We start from the raw sequence: 22676 nt of genomic DNA on the forward strand, positions 1-22676 counted from the left end.
GAGGGTATGTGTGCTGAGGAATGGCGGGCCTTTGTGGTGTACCGTAGCTATTGTCGGGGAAGTGAGTGATCCCCACATAACTGCACATGGCCAGGTGGGCTGGAGGGGGACGTCGCCTTGGTGGCACGCGCCCATCTTCCTTATATGGAGGTCCAGTCCACGTGCTAGTGTGGGGGGACAATACAGGCAGGTGCAAGACTGTCGGGGCAGCTGACTGTACAAAGACACCTTTATGGGTAGCCATTCATCAACTACAATGGAGATTGCTCCCGGTTTGATAAGGGCACGCGCCAGTGCCGAAATTTGAATAAAGTATCCCGATAACACTGCTTTAAATCATCGACTAGATTTTTTAAAGTTCACTTTACAAATGTATTATATCCAGTAGACACGGGTCCTTATGATAAATTCTTGACTGAGAAAGAGACAATCTCTAGTGTCCAGCATCACGTCATCCAGATTCAACCGGTAACCGTTAAGGATGTTTACCTGTTGGGGGACAGATGTGCTGCATTTGAGGGACAGACAAAGGGAGAGGGGCAGGGGTGAAGGTTCGCTTCCAGGGAATATCAGGGAGGGAGGGAAGAGTGCTCGTGCCTCTCTTACTGAAATTACACACCGGATCCATGTGGCCGAATGTGCTGCTTTGTTCCAAGGCGGCCAATTGCTTATCTTTCTAGACTCACATAGGGTGCTAATTGGTCAGAGAAATTCTTTCTATCCCCTCATACTACAAGCCAGCCGCAGAACTGTTTGGTCATTCAATCCCTCGACAGCCAACCTATCAGTGTGCTGCAGTCGCGTGGCTGCGCCGGGCATTTTACTCTATACTACAACCATAGTAATTTGACGTAGTAAACGCTTAGGCTACAATACACGCATCCCCCGCCGGTCTCATCTCCTTAGGCGCCGCGGCCTGGGTAGGAGGTAGGGCCATTGGTCAGTTTTCGGACCTAGGTGTCATAGTTAGCCGGCCACGCTCTATTGTTAGTGCGTCCACGTGGTCGAGCGCTAATCAGTTGTTTCTCTATATCTTCTAGCGCTCCCGTCAATCAACATATAGTGGGCGGAGCCAGTCAGCGACAACGAGGCTACTAGGTTCTGGAGCAATAATCAGAAACACAGAAGTAGCAAGCGCGGTCAGTAAACAACAACGATGCGGGCACGGAAAGCGGCAAGCTTTGCCGTACTCTGGACATTACAATTGTTGTCATTAGTGTCCCAGGTGAGATTAAACATTTTACTATAAGTTTATGTACTTCGCTTAACGCCACCTACATTTAATGCCAGTGGCTCAGAATTTTTTCCCCTGTCTCCAGTAGTGTGATTTGTCTCTTGATAACACGTTTTCATTTATGGATCTGCGTTTTGTCTTGTTTTCAGGTACTGTCCAGCGGTAAATTTCAGTTGGAACTTGGACTATTCCGCAATGACCACGGACTTAACCATGTTGGAAACTGTTGCAATGGATATAGATCGGAAGGGATGTGCACCTCCAGCTGTAGAACGTTCTTTAGGATTTGCCTTACACATTTTCAAGCCAATATTGAATTGGATCATGAGTGTACATTCGCATCAAAGGAAACTCCTGTTCTTGGGGATAATACCATTGATTTCAAACGAACGGATATAGCAGAGAAGCTCCAGAACCCTATCAGTTTTCACATCGAGTTTTCATGGCCGGTAAGTTAAAAATATCTTCACTACATTTCCATCTATTTATAGTTGGGAGTACCTGGAATCGTTACGGCATCCCTGTACAGCCTGCTCCTGCTACCAGTGATATAACAGAGGTGTTCCACTTCTGCTGCCTGGAAACACGGATCGTCATCTCCATAGAGAGTTGGTTCGACCACATGATCCGTACGCCTCATCTAGCTGTAGGGCCTTCATGCCTACCTTGTATTACCTCCATTTCATCATCTAACCTTATACCACAATGGTTTGAACACGCATGAAGACCATATAAATCTGTCACATATTTTGCGCGTTAGTCGTTGCTTAATATTGATCCGTACTTGAATGTCAAAGAGAAAGCAACAGCTTGCAGGTCTTAGTCTGCTGACCGTTGTTTGGGACAGTGTATGCCTTGTAGTTCTGCACTAGGAACATGAGACTTCAAACCAAAAGAAGCTAAGGTATGACATAGGTTTCCCTTCTGTTTGCAGGGTTCATTTTCACTTATCGTGGAGGCTTGGCATGATGCAACTCTCAGTGGTCCCGCTACCGGTAAGTCATGTTTACATGCTAGGGAGTATAATTCCCATATCAGAGTTTACCCACTGGATGACTTTCTCTCCATCCTGGCAGTCGCAATGTGCCTCTGTCTCCAACAATCAACGCTCTCGAACGGGTGGAAAGAGCTCCCACTCTATCTCACAGCAAATAGAAAATTCAACATGACACTAGGTTCAAGATACAAATGCTATCACATGGCTCCCCATATGCAACTATGTTGATGGCCTTCCTAAACACTAAGTATGATTGAAAGTGGTATTCACGTACTCTGCAGGGTTCCTAGTACTACTAACGGTGTGTGTCAGTTGTATTGGCTAGGTAGGGTGTATGGGTTGTATTTGGTGTTGTGAGTTGTATGGGGAGTGTAGGATTGTATTGGGTGTTTGGGTATTTGGTATAAGGATGTAGTGCACGTATCGTCTTCTGTATTGTATCTGCCTCCGTCTCCGCTGTACGGGACCTTCTTTGTGAGGCTGTGCTCGACACCAGGCAGGAGTGCTGCCAGGCGCGTGTCTCATTCGTTTTTTTTTCTCGAACTGAAATTTTATCAGACCATGTTTAAAACTTATGGGACCCGTTTTATGGGCTGTTGATAGATACAGCCCGAGGCTGGTAGGGATATCGCTAGAACAAAGAGAGAAGACCATTGAGTGCGCCGATGTTTCCATAGCCTTCAATTCAAACCTAATCGGGTGGAACTACTAATGATCACGCTATGGCAATGGGTGAACACTGGACAGAAAGAAGCATCATTTGATGTTGCCGACTTTAACCATTTATCATAATCGCATTGACTTTATGACAATGATGATTGTTGTTGGTAGCTTCGTTAGCTGTTCACCTTGGTAACGACGGTCAACAAATTACCATCATAAGTTGACAGTCACGTTATTCTTCAGTGTCCTAATCGTTACAGCGTGAGGCTCGAGCAAAGAACCCAATGTATGTAGCCCAAGATTACATTGGGAAGTAACGTTTCGCTGTTATTCATCGTTAATGCGTCAGTAACGAAAGCGTGGTGGATGGGTTTGGAGGTTGGTGGTTGTCATCACAGCTCGCGACCCCCACGCTCCAGCAGGCGACCGGCGGATATGGGAGGGGCTCTCTCGTGACAGACAGCTGAGGCACGTGGCTAGCTGGTGAGGGGAAGTGGGGAGAGAGGGGAGTCTTCGCTCAGGGGGATCCAGGACATCCCGATACACGTCCCCTCGTAGCTGTCTGCTGCAGATGTCTGCCATCTGCTATTCATCATCTTTTCTCTTTCACTTCCTCGTTTCACTCAGCTAAACACGCCAACTCGACTGGCCGCTCGGTCCCAAGTCACCAAATATGAATAACTTCCTGACACGCGGACAAGAGGCCAAGATTCTGGCCCACTAGCATTCACTAAACATTGCCTCTTTTTCAAATCAATAAGCGATATTACTGTACCTGACCCAGCTTGCAAATTACTCCCGGTGTATTAGCAAGGGTAGGGTTGAGTCAGTACGTTCCTTCACTCGCCAACCTGACGTCTGAGCTTGTAGACACATATTTCACAATTCCTGTATCTTCAGTGTTACAAATTACTAACTTACCAGATAACGTTTGATTTATCATGGGTCCCCAAGATGTAGGTAGCATTATGGGTTTGGATGCTACAGCTTGGTTGGATCGCTAGGTGCTTTGATCCAGGCAACATTGGTTATCTCGTGTTTTCTCCGTCAATTATCGCCACAACTTATCTCTCCGGGCTGGATCATATCTTAATTAACAGATAGATGGTAATAGGGTGTGTGGCGCATCTAATGAACACCACGCTCTGGAAGACGTGCGAGAACACAGCCGACAGAGCAAGCGGAGAGACTAGGCCCAACAATGTCTCATCACCCAACCTATTCAAATAGCCTGTGTAGTCGGTCAAAGTCAGTTACATTCAAACTGGCTTGCTGTCTCACAAACGTAGTTCATCAAATTCCTTGATCGGACCTGTCATGGTGGTGCCACAAGCGCACATCACAATATTAAGGCATGATTCGTGATGCTAGAGAAGTGAAAAGGGCAAAATATTTAGCTAGAACAGCTGTTGACATTGGGGGAAAAAACTTCTCTTATTGTTGCTGTCGGCAGATGTTGCGGGTTCGCACTATGTCAGCTGCGGAGCGGGAATCGTGAACGTCTTTCGGTATGTAGGGACACACGCCCCACCCTTCCCTCTCAGACCCCGTCACGACACCTAGGCTGCCTCTCCCATCAAAGTGGCATATCCCGAGGGGTCTTCATCTATCGACATCACCCCTTCCTGACACCTCTGGTTCTGACTCTGAATCAGAACAACACCTTCTCACAGAGCTTACCGAAGTCCTATCTTCGGTGATCGTGTTCCACACACCTCTAATGGGGCGTTGCCATGTAATTGCAACACCTATAGATACGCGACAATGCGTCACCTGTACATTACTAAGTGTGTTACCTATATACAAGAACTTTAATCATTGCGGGCTTCAGTGTCATTGGATCATTACCAGGTAACATCTGGTTGTTTGTCTGCAGTGTGTATATTTATACATCATATAAACAATATACCGTGCATATACTATAACGTTATTTATCCATGTTGCTGTTCAACATCTGTCGGACTCTGTGCTATTGCTACACTGTGCACATGTGGTAAAATACACCACTGCAACTGTCGACACTCGACAAACTGTTGACGCAGGTTAGGAAGAGGCTTTTGTTATGATACAACTAACATTGTGATATCTATTTGTGTGAATATTTCACTTGGGTGGGTTTCAAGGCTACACCCCAGTGGTGATGTTAAAATCCTCCTGGCAATCCACCCGGTACGAGAACCATCTACCCGGGTATGTGTACGACATAGAGCGACTTGTTCGCCATCTGTCATCGCCGACCATCGTACCCCTACCTCCAACACTCGAGGCGATTAGCTATTTCAAAGCCGCACGATATTAGTGTTGTGTGCCATTACAGGCAAAGTCAGTTATGTTGTCCTGAGTTCCGTGAGCCAATCAGCTGCAACATCTCTGACACTTCCGCTAACCAGATCTCTAAGTTCTGCTATCACTGACTGTTCATGAAAAGACATACATTAGAAATATTTTAAAATAATCGTTAGACAACAGACACGTGGTCTATGGTCACCAACATCATCGTATCCTAATGGTTTTTACAACTCTCGATTCTGCTGCCCCTTCGTATTAGGTTAAATCTCATCACCTATAAACGTTCAATGCATTTACACCTGAGTTAAATTTGAGTCCCGCTGATCTGCTATCATAAAGAACGAGTTTCTTTGTTCCGGGGCTTCTCGTTTTTATGTTATCGTGATAGACGGGTGGCGGTCGTTGGACCGGTGAGCGGCCAAGCTGAGGGAATGGGCTCACCGCTGACCGTGAGACGCGACAGGTGCGATAGCTGTTCTTGTAAACATCCACTTGGTGCAGCTCGGCTCTGCTGCACACAAAGCTCAGGTGTGGGGCATTGTCCAGGTTGCAGCACTGCATACCCCAATATGATAATAGGGGCTTGTATAAAACCATTCCTTTACTAGCGTTACGAGGCAAAAGATCATTTGGTGGGAAAATCATTGTTGGCAGTGTTGTATATTTGAAATGTAGGTTATGTTGATAGCTGAGCAGGTCATGTGTTCAGATAAGGGAGTAGAACTGGTCTTTGAAATGAGTTTGGTTATCCTCGTCATATGGCTGTGGTAGTTTCTGCGATGCGTGTTTGGGGGGGGTGGGGGGGGTCGGGTGTCACTACCCCAGTTTACCCTATAATAATATGTACAGGTTAGGGGCACGGGCTGTGACTGGCAGGTGACAACGTCAATCTGTGTGGGTACTGATGCTGCTTACACCTGATACTCCTTACCTGGGGTGTGTAGCGAACACACTCGCGTTTCTCACGCTTCTCCACCCAAGAGCCCACGGCCCGTGACCCTGCGTTACAATAGCTTCACCCCATACCTTGCCTAGAGATCATTCGGTTTTATCACACCGGCCCGTCAGCCCTCTTTCCCCTTCAATGGACAGCCAACTGACCCTCTTATTCTTAGCGTTTGTTAGAATTTTCCCACAGCCCCCTCCACCGTGGGTATGATATCCCCATCTCGCTGTCACTCCCCCTTGTTTCCCCCTCGCAGCTTTACCTGTACAATGGTGATTTCGGTCCGTCATGCCATTCCATTAATTACCTGGGTTTTGTCCCAGTTCACTGGTTCTGAAAATGTCTTAAACCACACTGTTTACAGTACTTGAGAGGAGTAATTTAAGCCCACAAGAACAACAGCGTGACAGCGTTTCAAACAAACAGCTGTTGATAGCGGGAAAATGAAATTTGGGGTATTCGTTTTCATGAGAATTTTTACCGTCTTAAAATCCCCATGCATATTAACTACCTGTAAACACTTGCCTTAATGCTCAAGTCCTGACAGCTACATGCCCGCTCCAAGCCAGGTCTTTAGGTAAGGGAAGGTCAGGTGACTATTCTAAATAAAGTTAGATTTGAACTAACAGGATATAGCTGGCATAAGCACACGTGTATGGAGTACAAAGGCACGCCAGCAGATCTTCATGGTCAGGGCACTGGAACTGGTTGACAAGCCAAATATAACAGCCCACAGGAAACAAAACAACCTTAACACGCACTGCCTATCTTTCCTAGCTAGAAACAATACTGCCTTTCTCAATGCACCCTAGCCAGTGTGAATTATTGATAAATATGTAGCGAATATTGTGCCTTGCTCCACAAACGTAGTTCACCCATATGTTCCACCATCCATTGAGCCTTCTCTATGACTTGCTCCTATACCCTGCCCAAACGGATCTCCATACTCTAGCTGGCAAGATGTTGAGTAACAGCAAAACGTGCGGCTTTAGCCTATCTCAGCTGACAGCCAATGTTGTAGCCAGGTTCTGTATACCTATAGTAGATCAAGCATATATAACACTTCATCCAGGCAACCAGGACGGGGAGCACAAGGGCAGTTTGTGATCCTTAGTCTTGTGGAAAATTATAAGGAGACACTATCCTTCTTGTGGACCAACAAGCTGAAGTCGAAACTAATGGCACGCAATGGCACGGCATGTGTACAAATGGAAGCGATGACAGGACATTAACCTTCACTGCAATGTAGATGTAGTATTGACTGGTGGCCATGTCACTGAGTACAGTCCCTAGAATGCCTATACGACTTGCTGCTGGTGTACCTTCAACACGTACAGTGCAGCAACAGTTGGTAGATTTCCTTTATGCAATCGGGTAGGGATCTTAGTACTGTCGGTACCATAAACACGCCAAAAGGCTTCAAGGGGCTAATTTCATTACGTACAGTCCACCCAGATTGTTTTTGAGGTATCATTGACAAGTCTTACGTGTTTCTAGCGGTAATTCTCTTCAGTGAGGCTATTGATAAGTCCTAACGCGAGCTCTAAGCCCTCGCTGACCTGTCTTTTGTCATGTTCTCAGTTCTCCATTATATCAGGCTGACTCTCTGCCAAGCATCACAGAAGCTACGTAAACGCTGGCTTATTGAAAACATCACGCGATTTAAAAATCGTTATCTCCTAAGCCTATATCGGCGTTATATTGACGTAGAGTAACCTGTTATTGATGAACGTGAGCTTACGCTGACCCTATTCGTTGGTCATAAACCGTTGAATACTGGAGAAAGTCACTTTCAACAGGGTTCTGTGCTCTAGTGCTGTGCGGACAGTATTCCTTCCCAATGCGTCGCTGTCCCTGCCTACTTGAACTAGTCACCTGTAATTATTAACCGACAAGACTGTCCAAGTATTGATTCCGGTGGTAGGTTGTCTTGAGACCAAGAGGAGATGACCATTGATCATAACTATTGTCATCTTTACGTGTGCATGTTTTATTTAAACCAGTGGAAAGGAAGGACTATGAAATCAAGCAATCTCAGTCAGTCCTGAAGGGATTGGGAGATTAGCAGACAACCTACAACCGTTGTTATATATGAATTGCTTCTCTTTAACATTCATAGACTTCGTTAATATGTGTATTAGACACACTTTATTTGAATGAATGAATTGTTCAGCATGGGTTGCGGTAATGAATTAGTGAGCGTTGAGTTTGGGAGGCAGTCATTGTTTGTGTGCACTGAAATGTAGTTCCCTTCTGACATTTGGAACCAGACGGTATTGTCGTCTGCTTCAGATAATATTGTCGTCTGCTTGATTTGCACAAACAGACTAAAGACCACGTGGTGTTTATTTATTGTGTATTATGACGTGAAATAAGTGTTTAGATTGGATGCAGTGAATGAAACAAATTTGAGAAATGAACCAAATCATTATGCCAAAACAAAACATCACAGCAATGTGAATATGACGTACTAGCAACATCATGATAACAAAGACGATCCCCGATATGTTTGTGTTAACGGATTCTTGTGTATGAATTTTTTGACAGGTGTTCTCTATTCAATTTACAGGTAGTCCACGTGAGCTGATAGACAGGTTAGCCATACAGAGTTCCTCGCCCATCGATGAAACATGGCGGCGGTTTAACCGGACCGCACAATACACCCAACTTGGCTACGGCTACCGTTATGTCTGCGACGACAACTACTACGGCAGTGGTTGTTCAACCATGTGTCGACCCAGGGATGACAATTTTGGTCATTTTAAGTGCAACGACAAGGGCGAGAAAGTGTGCCTCGACGGCTGGAAGGGAGATTACTGTGATGAAGGTAGGCACGAGAACGATCTGCTTCAACACAATCGAGTGGTCTGGTTATACTTTTTAAGTGTTTGAATACTAACTAACAAAAGTGTCCGGGGTGGGGGTGTGGGGTGACATGTCAGAAGGTTGGTATTTCTATTTCTTGGGTTTCCTTGAAAAGTATATGTGACACGTAGTTCGTCAAAGTGTCTGCACACCTGACACAGTCGAATTACAATGTCTGGAAGAGATGTTCCGATTGAACAATCGCACACTAGGACTTGTCTCGCAACTTGAATCAAACACTGCTGATCCAATTCACGTCTGTTTGGTCCCTAATTGCAGTTTGGGTTAATTACGACTTGGCTGCTTCAATCCCCGACACCCCAGAGTGACAGGCACCCTGACTACAAAACCAAATCCTTTCTTCACTGATTTGATTGCAGACAGATACTAATTAGGTGCATAGATGATAGCGCCAGGATATTTACTAATCAATCCTTTTATGTGGCTGTTTATTACAAACAGGACGATCTAATACAATTGATTTCAGTTTCGGTATAGGATGTATTCACCGAGCGGTCCGCACTCAGTGTTACACGCGGCGGACGAGCAGACGATATAATCTTAAACACTTCACCAAGATGCAAGATTTTCAGATGTTTGTCATACATAGCCTCAATCATACAAGCTCGCCTTGCGTTTCCTTTCCAAAATGCCTGTGTAGGGATGGCGAAACAATTTTCTCTGTGTGTAACTGGGGGACTTAGTGAGTGTGCATTAATTTGCCAAGCCATCTGTTGCACCAAATGAACATCACGCTCGCTTCAGCATGAGAGTAAAGGCTTTAGTATTGAAAGTAGCTCAGCATTCAATAAGCCTGCCATTGAAGAGGGCGTCATTCACAGAGCCAGGCATGCTTCTGTCCTTCACTGTCAGGGTTTGCTCCCTACCTCTTGCGCAGTCTTCCATCTTGCCTGCGGCCCTGCCCCTCCGCACCCCAGTCTGCATGGATGAAGGAGGGGAGAGGGGTCCCAAACCATATCTAGGTCACGTCTATTGATCCCGTCAGTGTTTGCATTTGCAGCCTTTGCGGTCGATATAGGCATAATTTTTCGAAAGAAAAGTCGCGTGCCGACCGAATTATCATAACAAAAATTGGCGCGTTCTCTTGGCAATAGGCCCGGGAAATCGCATGCTCGGTCGCCGAGTGTATTACCAGTTGTAACAAACGTATTTGAGGGGTGTAAGCCCGAAAATGCAAAGTTGTCAGCCCGCTTCAAAGCTGATCACACAGAACTGAACGTGATTGTTGCATATTCAACGCTCACCGAAGCGTAACAGGCGTTTTTTCGGAACTGACATATTAACCTTATTGTACAGATCTCTTGTATTCTTACGCTGGTAGTCGGTAATCAGGATAACGAGACATGATATGGGTGCAAACGATCTAAGATAAGACTACGAGAGCAGGTAAACTACACCACCGTAAGACGTCAACTGCTGGTGCTGCCGGCGTCTCGGACAGCTGACGGACAGTTGTCAGGATTAACAACTGATAGGTGTGCCTATCTGGCCAGGGCGGAGGGCAGTGGGGTTTTCTACACCTGGGCGCTACGAAGTACAAGAGTTGCGGTCATCTTAGCGTTAATACTGTTTTGTGGAACGGGGTTCAGGATGAGATAAACAACCAAAAAACCCAATGGTTCTACTGGTTTTAAGGCAATACCTATATTTCCGTTCGCATACCTGAACTGGTATAAAAGCATACGGTTGTTGAAGATAATTATAGGCTAGGATAATAGTATGAGTGCAAGGGAGACATTCCAACAGTATGCAGATGTTGGTCACCCACCTGGACTGGGCAGCTGGTCATTCACGCCACAATAGCCTTGCCGTGTCCGCTTCGACCAGGGTAGTGACACTTGATGATCTCGGCTCTTTCAGTGCAGTTAATTGATAGGAGCAGGGCCTCGAACAAAGCCCTACTCGTTGATCTTTTGTTCTCACTTCCCGCCATAACCCAATTGCTTGGACTTCTCCTCATCATTCAATCCCTCGGCAGCAGATGATAATTCTCTGCAACTAAATAATGTGAGGAATCAGTTCATGGTCGGGTTAAATTTGGAAGGGTTGTCACAATAAAAGACATTGAGGTGTCTTCTGTCAGCCGCTTGTTAATTTGAACGAGGGCAGATGCAACAGTTTGCAAGTTGCCGCCAATGTAATTTTTGATATATTTACATGTTTAAAGAGGGGGGAAAACATCTCCCTGACATGTCACTGAGGATGGCGTAGTCTTAAGGCGAAGTGTGTTGGTTATATAAATAAATTAAAAAAAAGATTCCATGGGTTTTTTAGAGGCCTTATAGAAAAATAACATCATATTGTTCTTTCTTCCAGCTATCTGCTTGCCTGATTGTCACAAGGATAATGGGTTCTGCGACCAGCCGAATGAATGCGAGTAAGTACCTCTCTGTGTTTGTCTTCAAAAGAGCTATCTCACCGTGGTCGCTATCAGGTCTGTCGGAGCAGGATCGCGTTCCCGAAATACATGCCTGGATAATACCAGCCCTAGAAGTTGCATCACATATGGTTAAAGAAACAGCCGGTGAGGACGTAGGCACGCGACTTGAAGTCGGGGAACAGTTGGGGCAGCGTGGGAAAGTTGCGCGTGTTGGTATAGTGTATCTGATCCCACCCCCCACCCCCGACGTTATCCCTGCGCATCCTCTGCGTTAGAAGTTGCGTCGTCAAGTTCCAATCTTTTCTGTCTGTACCCAATAAAATTCGTGTACTATCTTGTGAAATACGCGAGGCTCGAGCTACATGTAATTGCCACGCAGCACAGTTTTCAGTTTCAAGGTTTATATATACTAATTAATTGTGTGCAAACATTAGCACAACTGGTCTGGAAGACTGTCCTTGCTAGGCTGTTTTATGGTGATTTATATGGTCTGCCAGCGATCTTGACCAGCCAGCCGAGCACATCTTGTGTTTAATGTCTTTCGGAAATGAACCCACTAAACAGAAATATTCAAGCTGGGTTTCTACTCAACTTTACATGGTTCGACCTTGTTGTATTTGGTACTAATGTAATCCTTCATTGAAACACAACTGAATTTCTATCAACAAAATTACTGGCATAACCCCTTGAAGAAATAAGTAAACGCCTGAATACATTTAATCAAAAGCACGATAACGTAAGTATGTATTCTGCTGTCAAAACACATTATGAAAGTCAGCCAGTGTTGGAAGTTAAAAGCTGATTAGTGGAACATGTTTGGTGCAAAGAGGCTTAGTTCGATGCAGTTAGTTCAATATTTGCTCTTCTTTTCAGATGCCGCATGGGCTTTCAAGGGACATTTTGTGATAAGTGCATCCCTTACCCAGGGTGCCAACACGGTTCCTGTAAGAAACCCTGGGAATGCAATTGTGAAGAGGGCTGGGGCGGTCTCTTCTGCAACCAAGGTGTGTTTCTACATCAATACTTCTGGCATTGCCTCCACAATGATGCATGTTCTTGGTTTTTTGAAACAGTATCTGTACGGGTAGTTATGTTTTCCTTGATTTTCATCAAGTGGCCATTTCAAAAAGTGTCAGTGGATCAAGAATTGGTTTTGTTCTGAAACCTGAACATTAATATAGGCATCAACCTAACGATTATAAACGTCCGTCATTGGCGGGACATTATCAAATTATTATGCAATCTGATGTAAAACGGTGGCAAATATCGACAGTCTGCGTAGCCTTTGGTCGATTGAATGGCCAATTTTATAATCGGCTTCATTTCAACGACAAGAAGAAGCCTCGAACATGGCAATACACCTGGCAGCTGGTGACGGATTTCATTGGCTGACTAAGGCAGTTTGACATGACATGGCCATACGTCACAGCGCTCATATGCCTATACTGACAAACTGTGCGCTACAATGATCGATAGAGCCGCGACTATAAACACACTGTATTATCAGACGTAACGTGCCGTGGTTTTGTGGTATTATTTGACATGATAGAAGTATTAGCTTGTTCAAGAATCAGGGTGACTTGCAAAATGGTCAATAACTTAGTTCCTGTTTATGGTTCCAATAAATTGTTTGTCCATGAACGTTTCTAACAAATAACTGTTTCATTGTAGATCTGAACTACTGCACGCACCACATGCCGTGCAGGAATGGCGGCACGTGCACCAATACCGGGCAGGGCAGCTACACCTGTGCTTGTCCCACTGGGTACACAGGTACTAACTGCGAGATTGAAATCGACGACTGTGAACGCCAACCATGTATGAACGGTGGAACATGCAGGGTAAGTTTGAGAAACAAGTTCCAGATGACATTATAGTTGGTATTTCTGTAAATTTAAAATATTTGTTAAAAATAACTGTATATGATAGAAGTGTTTGCAAAGACACTTTTCTGTGGTTGGGCGGTCACATTTACTGACTATTTGTTACAGGATTTTGGAACTGGGTTCTTGTGTGACTGTACTCAAGGCTTCTATGGGAAACAGTGTGAGAACACAGCCAACTCCTGCGAGACGAAGCCATGCAGTAATGGGGGAACTTGCCTTGAAGACAAGGAGTCCTACAAGTGTATTTGTCCCCTTGGATATGAAGGCTTCAACTGCGATAATGAGAAGAATGAGTGTGCAGGCAACCCATGCAAAAACGGTAGGTTTTGGTGAACCATCAAGGCCATTCTCTGGATTTCTAAGACACTTAGCTTTTTGTTTTGTTTATATTATTATTTATTATTTATTTCCCAATGTACAATTGTCATGATACACTGTACAATCATTATGTATTGCCTTGATACATATTACAATCATTATGTATGGCTTGTTATATAATACAATCATCAATTATTGCCGATCATCACTGTGTATTGCCATGTCACATGGTAAAATCATCTTCTTGTATTGCCACACTACATAGTACAATGACAATTTGTTTACTGGATCATATTACGTATGATTGAATAGTGGCAATTGTGCATACCGGCATGTGACTAATAATATACTTGTTCATTTCAGAAGGTCGGTGCATTGACCAGTTGAATGGATTCCGCTGTGTTTGCAACACTGGATACAGTGGTCCTACATGTGAAGAGAATGAGGATAACTGTGTCCAGAATCCTTGTCTCAACAATGGAACCTGTGTGGATGGCTTCAATGACTTCACATGTCGCTGTGTGCCAGGCTTTGTCGGACCTTTGTGTCAGAGCAATGTTGATGACTGCATCGTGCGGCCATGTGCTAATGGTGGTTCTTGCCATGATAGGATCAATGATTTTTCTTGCACCTGTGCTATTGGATTTACTGGAAAAACGTGTGAGATAAATATTGATGAATGTGAGTCAAGACCTTGCCAGAATGGAGCAACCTGTATTGACCGCGTTGGCGATTACAACTGTAAATGTACGGAAGGATTCTGGGGCAACAACTGCCAATATGTTGAAGGCCAGACCACACCACGAGTTGAACAGACCACTCCGACAACTGTTCCTGCTGAAACTACAGAGGTGGTGGTGACAGAGACAACTGAAGGCAACAATACTGGTGTTGTGACCTATCACCGAGGCGAGGATAGACTGACCACATCCCAACTCCTCATTATTATTTGTGTGGGATCTGGAGTCCCTCTCGTGCTCATCATTGTTCTGGTGACAGTGTGTTTGTGTCGCAAACGTCACCACATGATGCATGAAAATATGGAGATAGAAAGACAACAAAACATCGTCAACAACATCAACAACTCTGTCAAGTGTGTGGACTCTCACATTTTTACCACAATCCCTCAGAGCACTTCAAATAGTTCAAGTATTAAAAATAGCAATGAGGAACAAGACTTAAATAGGAAAAATTCAAAACATCTTTTAGAAAAATCCAATAGCAGACAATTTATGAAAGACTTAAATACACATGATCAGCCACCAACATACTTACCAAAAGACTTAGACTTTGATTATGAAAAACCTTCCAGGAGGTTGGACCTGGCTGCATCTTCCCCAGTGGATTCTAGTTCCATTAGGTAAGTTGGACTCGGTTTGATGTTCAATTTGTTAATAAACAGCAGCATTTTCACTGCTGGTTCAACAAAGAAGTTAATGCTTGTTACATAAAATATCTTTCACTTTGGTTCCCCTTGACCAGTTTACATGTAAATTCTGGTTTGGTTGAATAGATGTTCATCATTTGAAGCCTAAGATATCTAATTTTGATAAGGGTATTGACTGTTTGTATTTTTTATGTTGATTTCTGAAGATGTTTTAATATATCCTTATCTTTTTTTCAGTGACTACAGTCCACGGGACTTAGAAGAAAATATTGCAAAACCTTCCTATTCAGAGACAAACAGAAACTCTATTTTAGTGTTAGAGCCTCCCAATCTCCATTCACATTGTGAGGAAGTGTTGGCCACGGAGGTCTAACAGTGTGAGACAGTGACTCCAGCATACATCAGTGCATTGCTGTAAAATACATACCGCATGATTTGTCAGTGTTATTTAAGTGCCTTTGTTTTGTATAGAGATGCAATATGAACGTTGTACAGTTGAAGAAGCTGCCTGGATGCTGTTGTTCATACGAGATTATTTATAATGTGTTGTTTAACAGACGGCTTCTGAGCCTTGTACAATATTATGCAAAGCTTTGTGGAACAGTGATGAGGACAAAGCCAATAGGCTTGCATTCTGCGATTGAATATGAGGGCATCTTTATGAGAAATTATCTCATTGAACTGGGAGTTTCAATATACATGGGAATGTAATTCCATAAAACCAGTGCAGTGAGGACAAAACTGAGACCAATACCGACAGGTGGACGGACATCGGCACCCTGTAGGCCACTGCCATTTCCACTTCTCATGGACAACGTTCCTTCCCACAATGCATTGCTTCATGCGAACTGATGATTGGTTGAGACTTCTTGGGTGTGAGTCTGATTGGTTGACACTGATCACGTGACTATTCATGAGGACATTACTGCTTAACCATCTTGGGAAGACTATTTCCATGGACTTGTACTGGACACTACCAAATAGTGGATTTGTTCTGAGGGTCCCTCACAGTAGTTACTTGTGTGCTAGTTCCAGTACTTGGTACATTTTTGTGCAATCTGTTCAAACCAATATGAAAAAGTATTTGCCTATAACATGGCCCAATAAGGCAGAGTTGTCCCAGCTCACAGACCTATCTATCTGGCTCTATGTGGTTTTCTAGTCTTGTTAAATTGCGTTACACACAGAGTAATGTACAGATTGTTGCATCGTGATAATGACGATGATAATTATAATAGTTGCCAGGGTCGCTGTCCAAGTGTCGTTGGTACAATTTACAATTCTGTGACGCAATGACAAAATAAGCGTTCATGTTTTTCTGATTTTTTTTTTTTTTTTTTTTTGAATACCATTAGTTGATTGCTTGTCATAATACCCACACTATAAATACCACTATAGATTGTTAAGTTATGGCACTTTGACAGCAACCCGCTTGTGTAAAAACTACTGTATAGAATTCTCATGGAAACTGATGTGTTGATTGTGTAATGATTGACCAGGTTGATTAAGTTATTGACAAATTACCGGTGAGGTCTTCTCACCCACGGTAGTAAGTTGTTGCCATTTTCAAATCAGTTATGACTGTTAAATTAACTATAGTTTGTCTCAAATTTTGAAATATTATAACAGTTGTGGAAAATGCATGTGAACTTGCTTTTGCTTTAAGAAGACAACTTCAATATGTTCAGTGATTTTTCTCATTGAGTGTACTGAAAGCTTGAACTAATTTTGTAATAAGATATTTGTGTATAAGATAAACATGAAATGATTAGAATCTATTTTTGAAATATTTGAAATGTTGTGATGCTTACAAATTTTGATACAAGCTATAGAAAATATAAACTATTTAATTTACTGGATGGAAATCAAAGCATACCCCACACTGTTTTACAGTAGGCTGAACAAACACACTGTAACAAAGATAGGGGAGGTGGGGTATATAGGTGCCCCCGACCTTTAATACCAAGATGCAGTTATTTATTCTTCCCATCATTCCATTGACTCATCTGGTGGCAAATCCCTGGGTTGCTCATGGCCGCTTTCGATTTTCGATGTCAAAACTTCCCAGTTGTAAACTCAGTTAACCAAGGAAGAAGAAAAAACATGTTATTTTGGTGTGTGTTTGTTATTCCTGGTTTTGTTATGACTTTCAGATTAAACTGACATCCAACTTGTTATGCCTTCAAAAAGAATTACAATGGAAGTTTTGACCTCCCCATGAGCATATCCACTGAGAGCTTTAACAATGTCAGTTTTCATGCAAAAAAAGGGCGTTTTATGACATGTCTCTAGTATGCCATGTGACCACGAGTCATGTGACCATCTTTCACTCACTCATCTATCACTGTTCGTTTTCGCCATGCATCATCTTCACATTGTGTCTGCACAGCTTTCCCGTATGCCTGTGATGTCTGTATGTACATAATATGTATATTTATAGCAAAAATGAAATTGTATATATGACTGTTATTACTTCTATACTATTAATACTATTGGTATTTCTCGATATCATTAAATAAAGAGGTCACAATCACTTATTTTTTCAAATTTGAAGTCAATGTTGTCTGTTTTCAATATCATCGCTGCATGAAGTTCATATTACCTCTGGTGACAGGTATTCTGGATGGAATCTACTGGAATGCAGCCATACCTTGTTTCCAAGGTTACCTGAACTCAGGTGTAAAAAATCCTGTACAACAGCTTTATATGGTGCAATACTCACTACGTCAGTTAGGAATACACAGTGCATTAAAGCCATAATTTCACAAGACTGATGTATACCAACACCTTAGTCATCTTATATCCTTGCATAATTATCAGTCAAAATATAACATTTCTATCGCACACTTCAAGAACAAGGTCATCACAGCCACTTGTCAAAGCTAAGGGCATTAGGTTCCCATTTGGTTCAAGATAGTATTTCTGCACAATATAGATTTTACAGGAGAGTTGCGCTTTAATGAAACAGGGCCAGTTATTAAGCTTGAAGACACTCTTCAACAGAAACAATACCTCTTCAAGACCTTGAAGAGAGCAGAGAAAAACAATAATTCATACAGTGCTATATTATCACACATGCTGTGGTTACTCCCTTTACTAAACTGACAGCGTCAAAAACATGGTGCCTTCTGGAATGTATTCACGCAGGATCATCTTATTGGTTATTATTTAATGTGCCTTGAATTTTAAGCTGCTGTTTGAATTTGGTTGCACGCGAGGATGCAAGAACGGGTGATGCTTTCAGAATGAATCATTGCTGTATTTGCAAACTTAACATGCAATCTATAAAGTTAATTAAATGAAAGCAATGTGAAGGAACTGCGACTGTCAACTGCTGCTGAGAGATGTTCCTCCAGACCAATTCAGACTTGAAAACAGCAAGACAATCCACTGAAAGCTTTCATATAATCAAATTACCCTTTAAAAATGTCTGAACACCAATTCCAATTTCCTAACATTTTCACTTGAAAGAGTTCAATCAAATGGATTGTGACAGTTATTTTACAGTTTCAATTAGCAAAGTGACTGGCAATGACTTAGAAGTAAAATTAAATCTGTTTGAACGTTCTCGTAACTGTTGACACAGAGAAGCACAGATTGCGGCAATGGTGTACAATGACTGCAGTATTGGTGTTTCTGGTGGCCATTGATTGACCAATCCAAACAAGGACATACTGCATGTTACACATTATCTGAGTGATCTTATCAGTGATCCCATACCCAACGGACCAGCTTTCAAATTGTGCCAACCTTCCCACCGGACTCCCCAAATCAATCAACTTCAGGCAATGTCAAGTGCTTTTCTAATGTCTTGGGTGGTTTCTTCTGCCAAACCAGGAGTGATAAAGAGGGTCAACTAAATCTCTAAATCACCCCTGATGGACTAATGTCAAATTTTCATTTATCAAATCTTTTCAGTGCTTCCTAATAGCTGTTGGCTGAATATAGTATGAGTAAGATACAGGATTAGATTGGGCTTCTTGGAAGGGAATATTTCACCTCACAAACTCATCAGTGGACTCGCATATTCTAACCCAATTGATCCTATGCATTACAAACACTGGGTTACAAGCTTTAGTTTAAACTAGAGCAGTCAGTGATTATTTAACTGCTGGCTGTATTTTTAATGAAGAATTTCATCAACAAAAGGATACTGTCATTCTGATTTCACAAACCTTATGTTCTATAGTAAGAAGCATTCTAAGATGCATGTAAAGAAACTCCAAGGTCGTTTAGAAATTTTGAACATTTACATTATTTTATCATTTGAAACAGGGGTGGTACAGTAGTCTAATTGTTAAAGCATTTTCTTTCTGGGTTTGATTCCACAGACAGACAGAATGTGTGAAGTCTATTTCTGTTGTCCCTCACTGCTTTGAAAAACACTCCTCTTAAATGAACAAGGCTGCCGAGAGTAGCTCCACAAAGTAATCCATATTATAGTGCTCTTACATTCTTAGTCATCTAAGCCTGGATGTGGAAATTATTAAGTTGTTCATCTTGAAATCCAAACATTTGCTTGCACTTATCAGACTATCATATTCTCATTAGTCCCAAAATAACTCTGAAATGAAGCCCTCACCACAATAATCAGACAGATTCAGGTGTGGGTACCTGGACTGACGACAGGTCTCGCTGGATGGGTTGGCCTGAAACATCAATGAGAAGACCAATCTGCTTCGGCTGCTCCTGCAATTCAGAGTTTATGATTACAAGCTCTCGTCTAGGAATCTCGCCAAACTTCCATTTCAGTAGGCGGAGGGTAGGGCAAGGTAGTAGGGATGAGGCATAAACAATTATCTTTTTTGTCGTAGTAAGCATCTTGTGGCTTTTTTCCTGGGAGGTGTTTTTCGTTGGCTGTGTACGAAGGAGTGTAGCAGAAATATAGTGAAAGTTAAATCAGCTTCCGATCACTTTGGCCTATTTCTGCTCTACCTTCATTTCATCCTTAGAACTCCATAAGTGCCAATCCTTTTACATCTTTGCCAGACATCTTCAATAAACTTTTATGATTCTTCAAGGCTACAGGTATTTTCTAGTACAGGCTGTTGTCCTGCAACACCTTGTATATAATCACTTCAAATCAGGATGCCATGCCAGCAAACATGCTAACTATTGTGTATCAGTTCGTAGTGACAGGTATTCTTGTACAACAAATATGTGTCATTTAAAAAAAAATTCATGCAAAAGGATCTCAGTGAGGTTATTCTATTTTTCTAATACATGGACTTATGCCATTTTGGTTAAGATGGTGAAATGACTGTGGCAACCTTAATTTTATTGGAATTATGTTGATCTGAGATTCAATTCCATACAGGAGAAAAAAATTAAAACAAATATTGTGAATAACACAAACACAATTATGTTCATCACAGGAATACGTTTATTAAAAGACCACAGATTCAGATCAAGATTTTACATCCATGGAATACTGAGGCAGTAATATATGTTGCAAAATGAACCAGGGTCATGAGGAGTGAATGCTGTCACCATTAGACCCACATATTGGTAAGCTTTTACGTGTCTAGTCCACAATCACAACAACAATGGGCAGCCTCTGGTTGTGTCTAGTCCACAATCACAACAACAATGGGCAGCCTCTGGTTGTGTCTAGTCCACAATCACAACAACAATGGCCAACCTCTGGTTGTGTCTAGTCCACTATCACAACAACAATGGCCAACCTCTGGTTGTGTCTAGTCCACAATCACAACAACAATGGCCAACCTCTGGTTGTGTCTAGTCCACAATCACAACAACAATGGGCAGCCTCTGCTTGTGTCTAGTCCACAATCACAACAACAATGGGCAGCCTCTGGTTGTGTCTAGTCCACAATCATAACAACAATGGGCAGCCTCTGGTTGTGTCTAGTCCACAATCACAACAACAATGGGCAGCCTCTGCTTGTGTCTAGTCCACAATCACAACAACAATGGGCAGCCTCTGCTTGTGTCTAGTCCACAATCACAACAACAATGGCCAACCTCTGCTTGTGTCTAGTCCACAATCACAACAACAATGGCCAACCTCTGCTTGTGTCTAGTCCACAATCACAACAACAATGGGCAGCCTCTGCTTGTGTCTAGTCCACTATCACAACAACAATGGGCAGCCTCTGCTTGTGTCTAATCTACAACAGCATGGCCAGCCCCTGTGGGTCGTGTACAAGAAGACTTGTGTGGTTCATCGCCAAGCCCTAAGTGTAATGCGTTCAACTTGATTACCAGGAATCAGTGGTGTAGGCCACGGTATGGCATAGCAGTGCATGTTTACCTGCCGGAGCAGGATGTAGGTGCAGCGTACCTGTCAGCAGCAAGTATATCTATAGATCCTGGTACCCAGTGACAGTCTACAATACCAGTCACCAACACAAGAATATATATATCTTGCCTAAGTTTAAACCCTCATGTGTGTCTGTACTTTTAAACTAAGGGTAGTAAGAGCAATTTTGGCCAATTTGTAATGCTCATCTTAAGTTGCAGATTAAAGAATTTCTCTAACGTGAACAATTGTCAGTATATCTGACTTGACTATGCACTAGCTAACACGAGTGAGTGAGTGAGTGTAGTTTGACGCCACTTCTAGCAATATTCCAGCAACATCATGGAAGGGGACACCAGAAATGGACACACACTGTGCCCATGAGAGTAATCCAACCCGGGTCTTCAGCATGCCGAGTGAATGCTTCACCACTAGGCTACCTCATCTCATCCGCCAGCAGTACGTTCTATAGCCACAGAGTGTTCAATCAACTACTACAATACAGTTCCAAAATTTTACAATTTAATGAATGAGGACAGTATTGTGCAATTGTTTTAGAAATATTCCAAGACACCAGAAATGAACATCACACATTGTAACTAAGTGGGAATAGAACCTGGGTCTTCCACATGAGGAACAGATGCTTTTGACCAATGGACTACCCTACGTTTTGGTGAAACAATAACAGTGACGGTTTTGACAATCTATTAGTCATAAACATTACGAATCTGGGATTCAGACCTATGGGATAGGATCATGGTATGCCAAAGGTAGGCAACTCTGCAGAGAATTTTGCTGCCTTAAATGACCTTAACAACCAGGTCACCTGGCAATAATCAGGCCCTCCAAGGATCTATTTTGGTGATGACCCAAAACACCAGAAAAATAGGTCAGATGAGCCCTTTTCTATAAATTTCATTGTACTGATTTTCCAGGTGTTTTCTAAAATCCAACCACAAAGACCAACGCATGTCTGTCAAGTGTGTTTGTGACCCCTCCAGTGATCTCTCTCCCACAAGTACCCATCACAGACTGAATCTCACACAATGGAGTTTCCATGACTCGAAGCAAACATACAAAAACTATATCAATACATTAATGATTTCTACAAGGTGTTTCCCAGACTCACTGAAGTGGCTTCAGAAGAACAGGTTTGTGCATACAAGTAATCGATATGAACTATTTCTGTAGAAAAAAATGAATAATGAATAGTTTCTAATTTCTACAGTTAGCAATAACACCCAGTTAATGAACAACTGCTGGGAATTCAACAAATACAAGTATACATGTTAGTTGCCTTTGAGGAAATGTCTGCTGAATTTTGACTTGATTTTTGTGTCTTTAACAGTCAAAAGTATTCCCTTTGTTAGTTTAATTACAGGTTTGTGTGAATTAGTGATCAAATACTACACTCTTATGACAAAAATA

At 42.6% G+C, this 22676-nt stretch overlaps 1 protein-coding gene across 4 annotated transcripts in view; it reads left to right on the top strand.

Moving 5' to 3' along the window:
• LOC137295121 (delta-like protein D) overlaps positions 1-17533 on the top strand; it is a 157169-nt gene extending 139636 nt beyond the window's left edge. For 3 of the 4 annotated variants that reach the window (XM_067826440.1, XM_067826441.1, XM_067826442.1), the window contains 10 exons: positions 1041-1225; positions 1384-1683; positions 2169-2229; positions 8699-8956; positions 11332-11392; positions 12269-12399; positions 13067-13236; positions 13387-13600; positions 13963-14959; positions 15224-17533. In XM_067826440.1, the coding sequence (XP_067682541.1) occupies positions 1157-1225; positions 1384-1683; positions 2169-2229; positions 8699-8956; positions 11332-11392; positions 12269-12399; positions 13067-13236; positions 13387-13600; positions 13963-14959; positions 15224-15359 (2397 nt within the window). In that variant the 5' untranslated portion in view covers positions 1041-1156 and the 3' untranslated portion in view covers positions 15360-17533. Of the gene's footprint in view, positions 1-1040; positions 1226-1383; positions 1684-2168; positions 2230-8698; positions 8957-11331; positions 11393-12268; positions 12400-13066; positions 13237-13386; positions 13601-13962; positions 14960-15223 lie in introns of those variants that run through there. The other variant, XM_067826443.1, reaches the window with a different exon arrangement.
• Positions 17534-22676: the final 5143 nt, after the last annotated feature.

Source organism: Haliotis asinina, chromosome 8 (genome assembly GCF_037392515.1).
Source record: "Haliotis asinina isolate JCU_RB_2024 chromosome 8, JCU_Hal_asi_v2, whole genome shotgun sequence".
Classification (NCBI taxonomy): Eukaryota; Metazoa; Mollusca; class Gastropoda; order Lepetellida; family Haliotidae; genus Haliotis; species Haliotis asinina.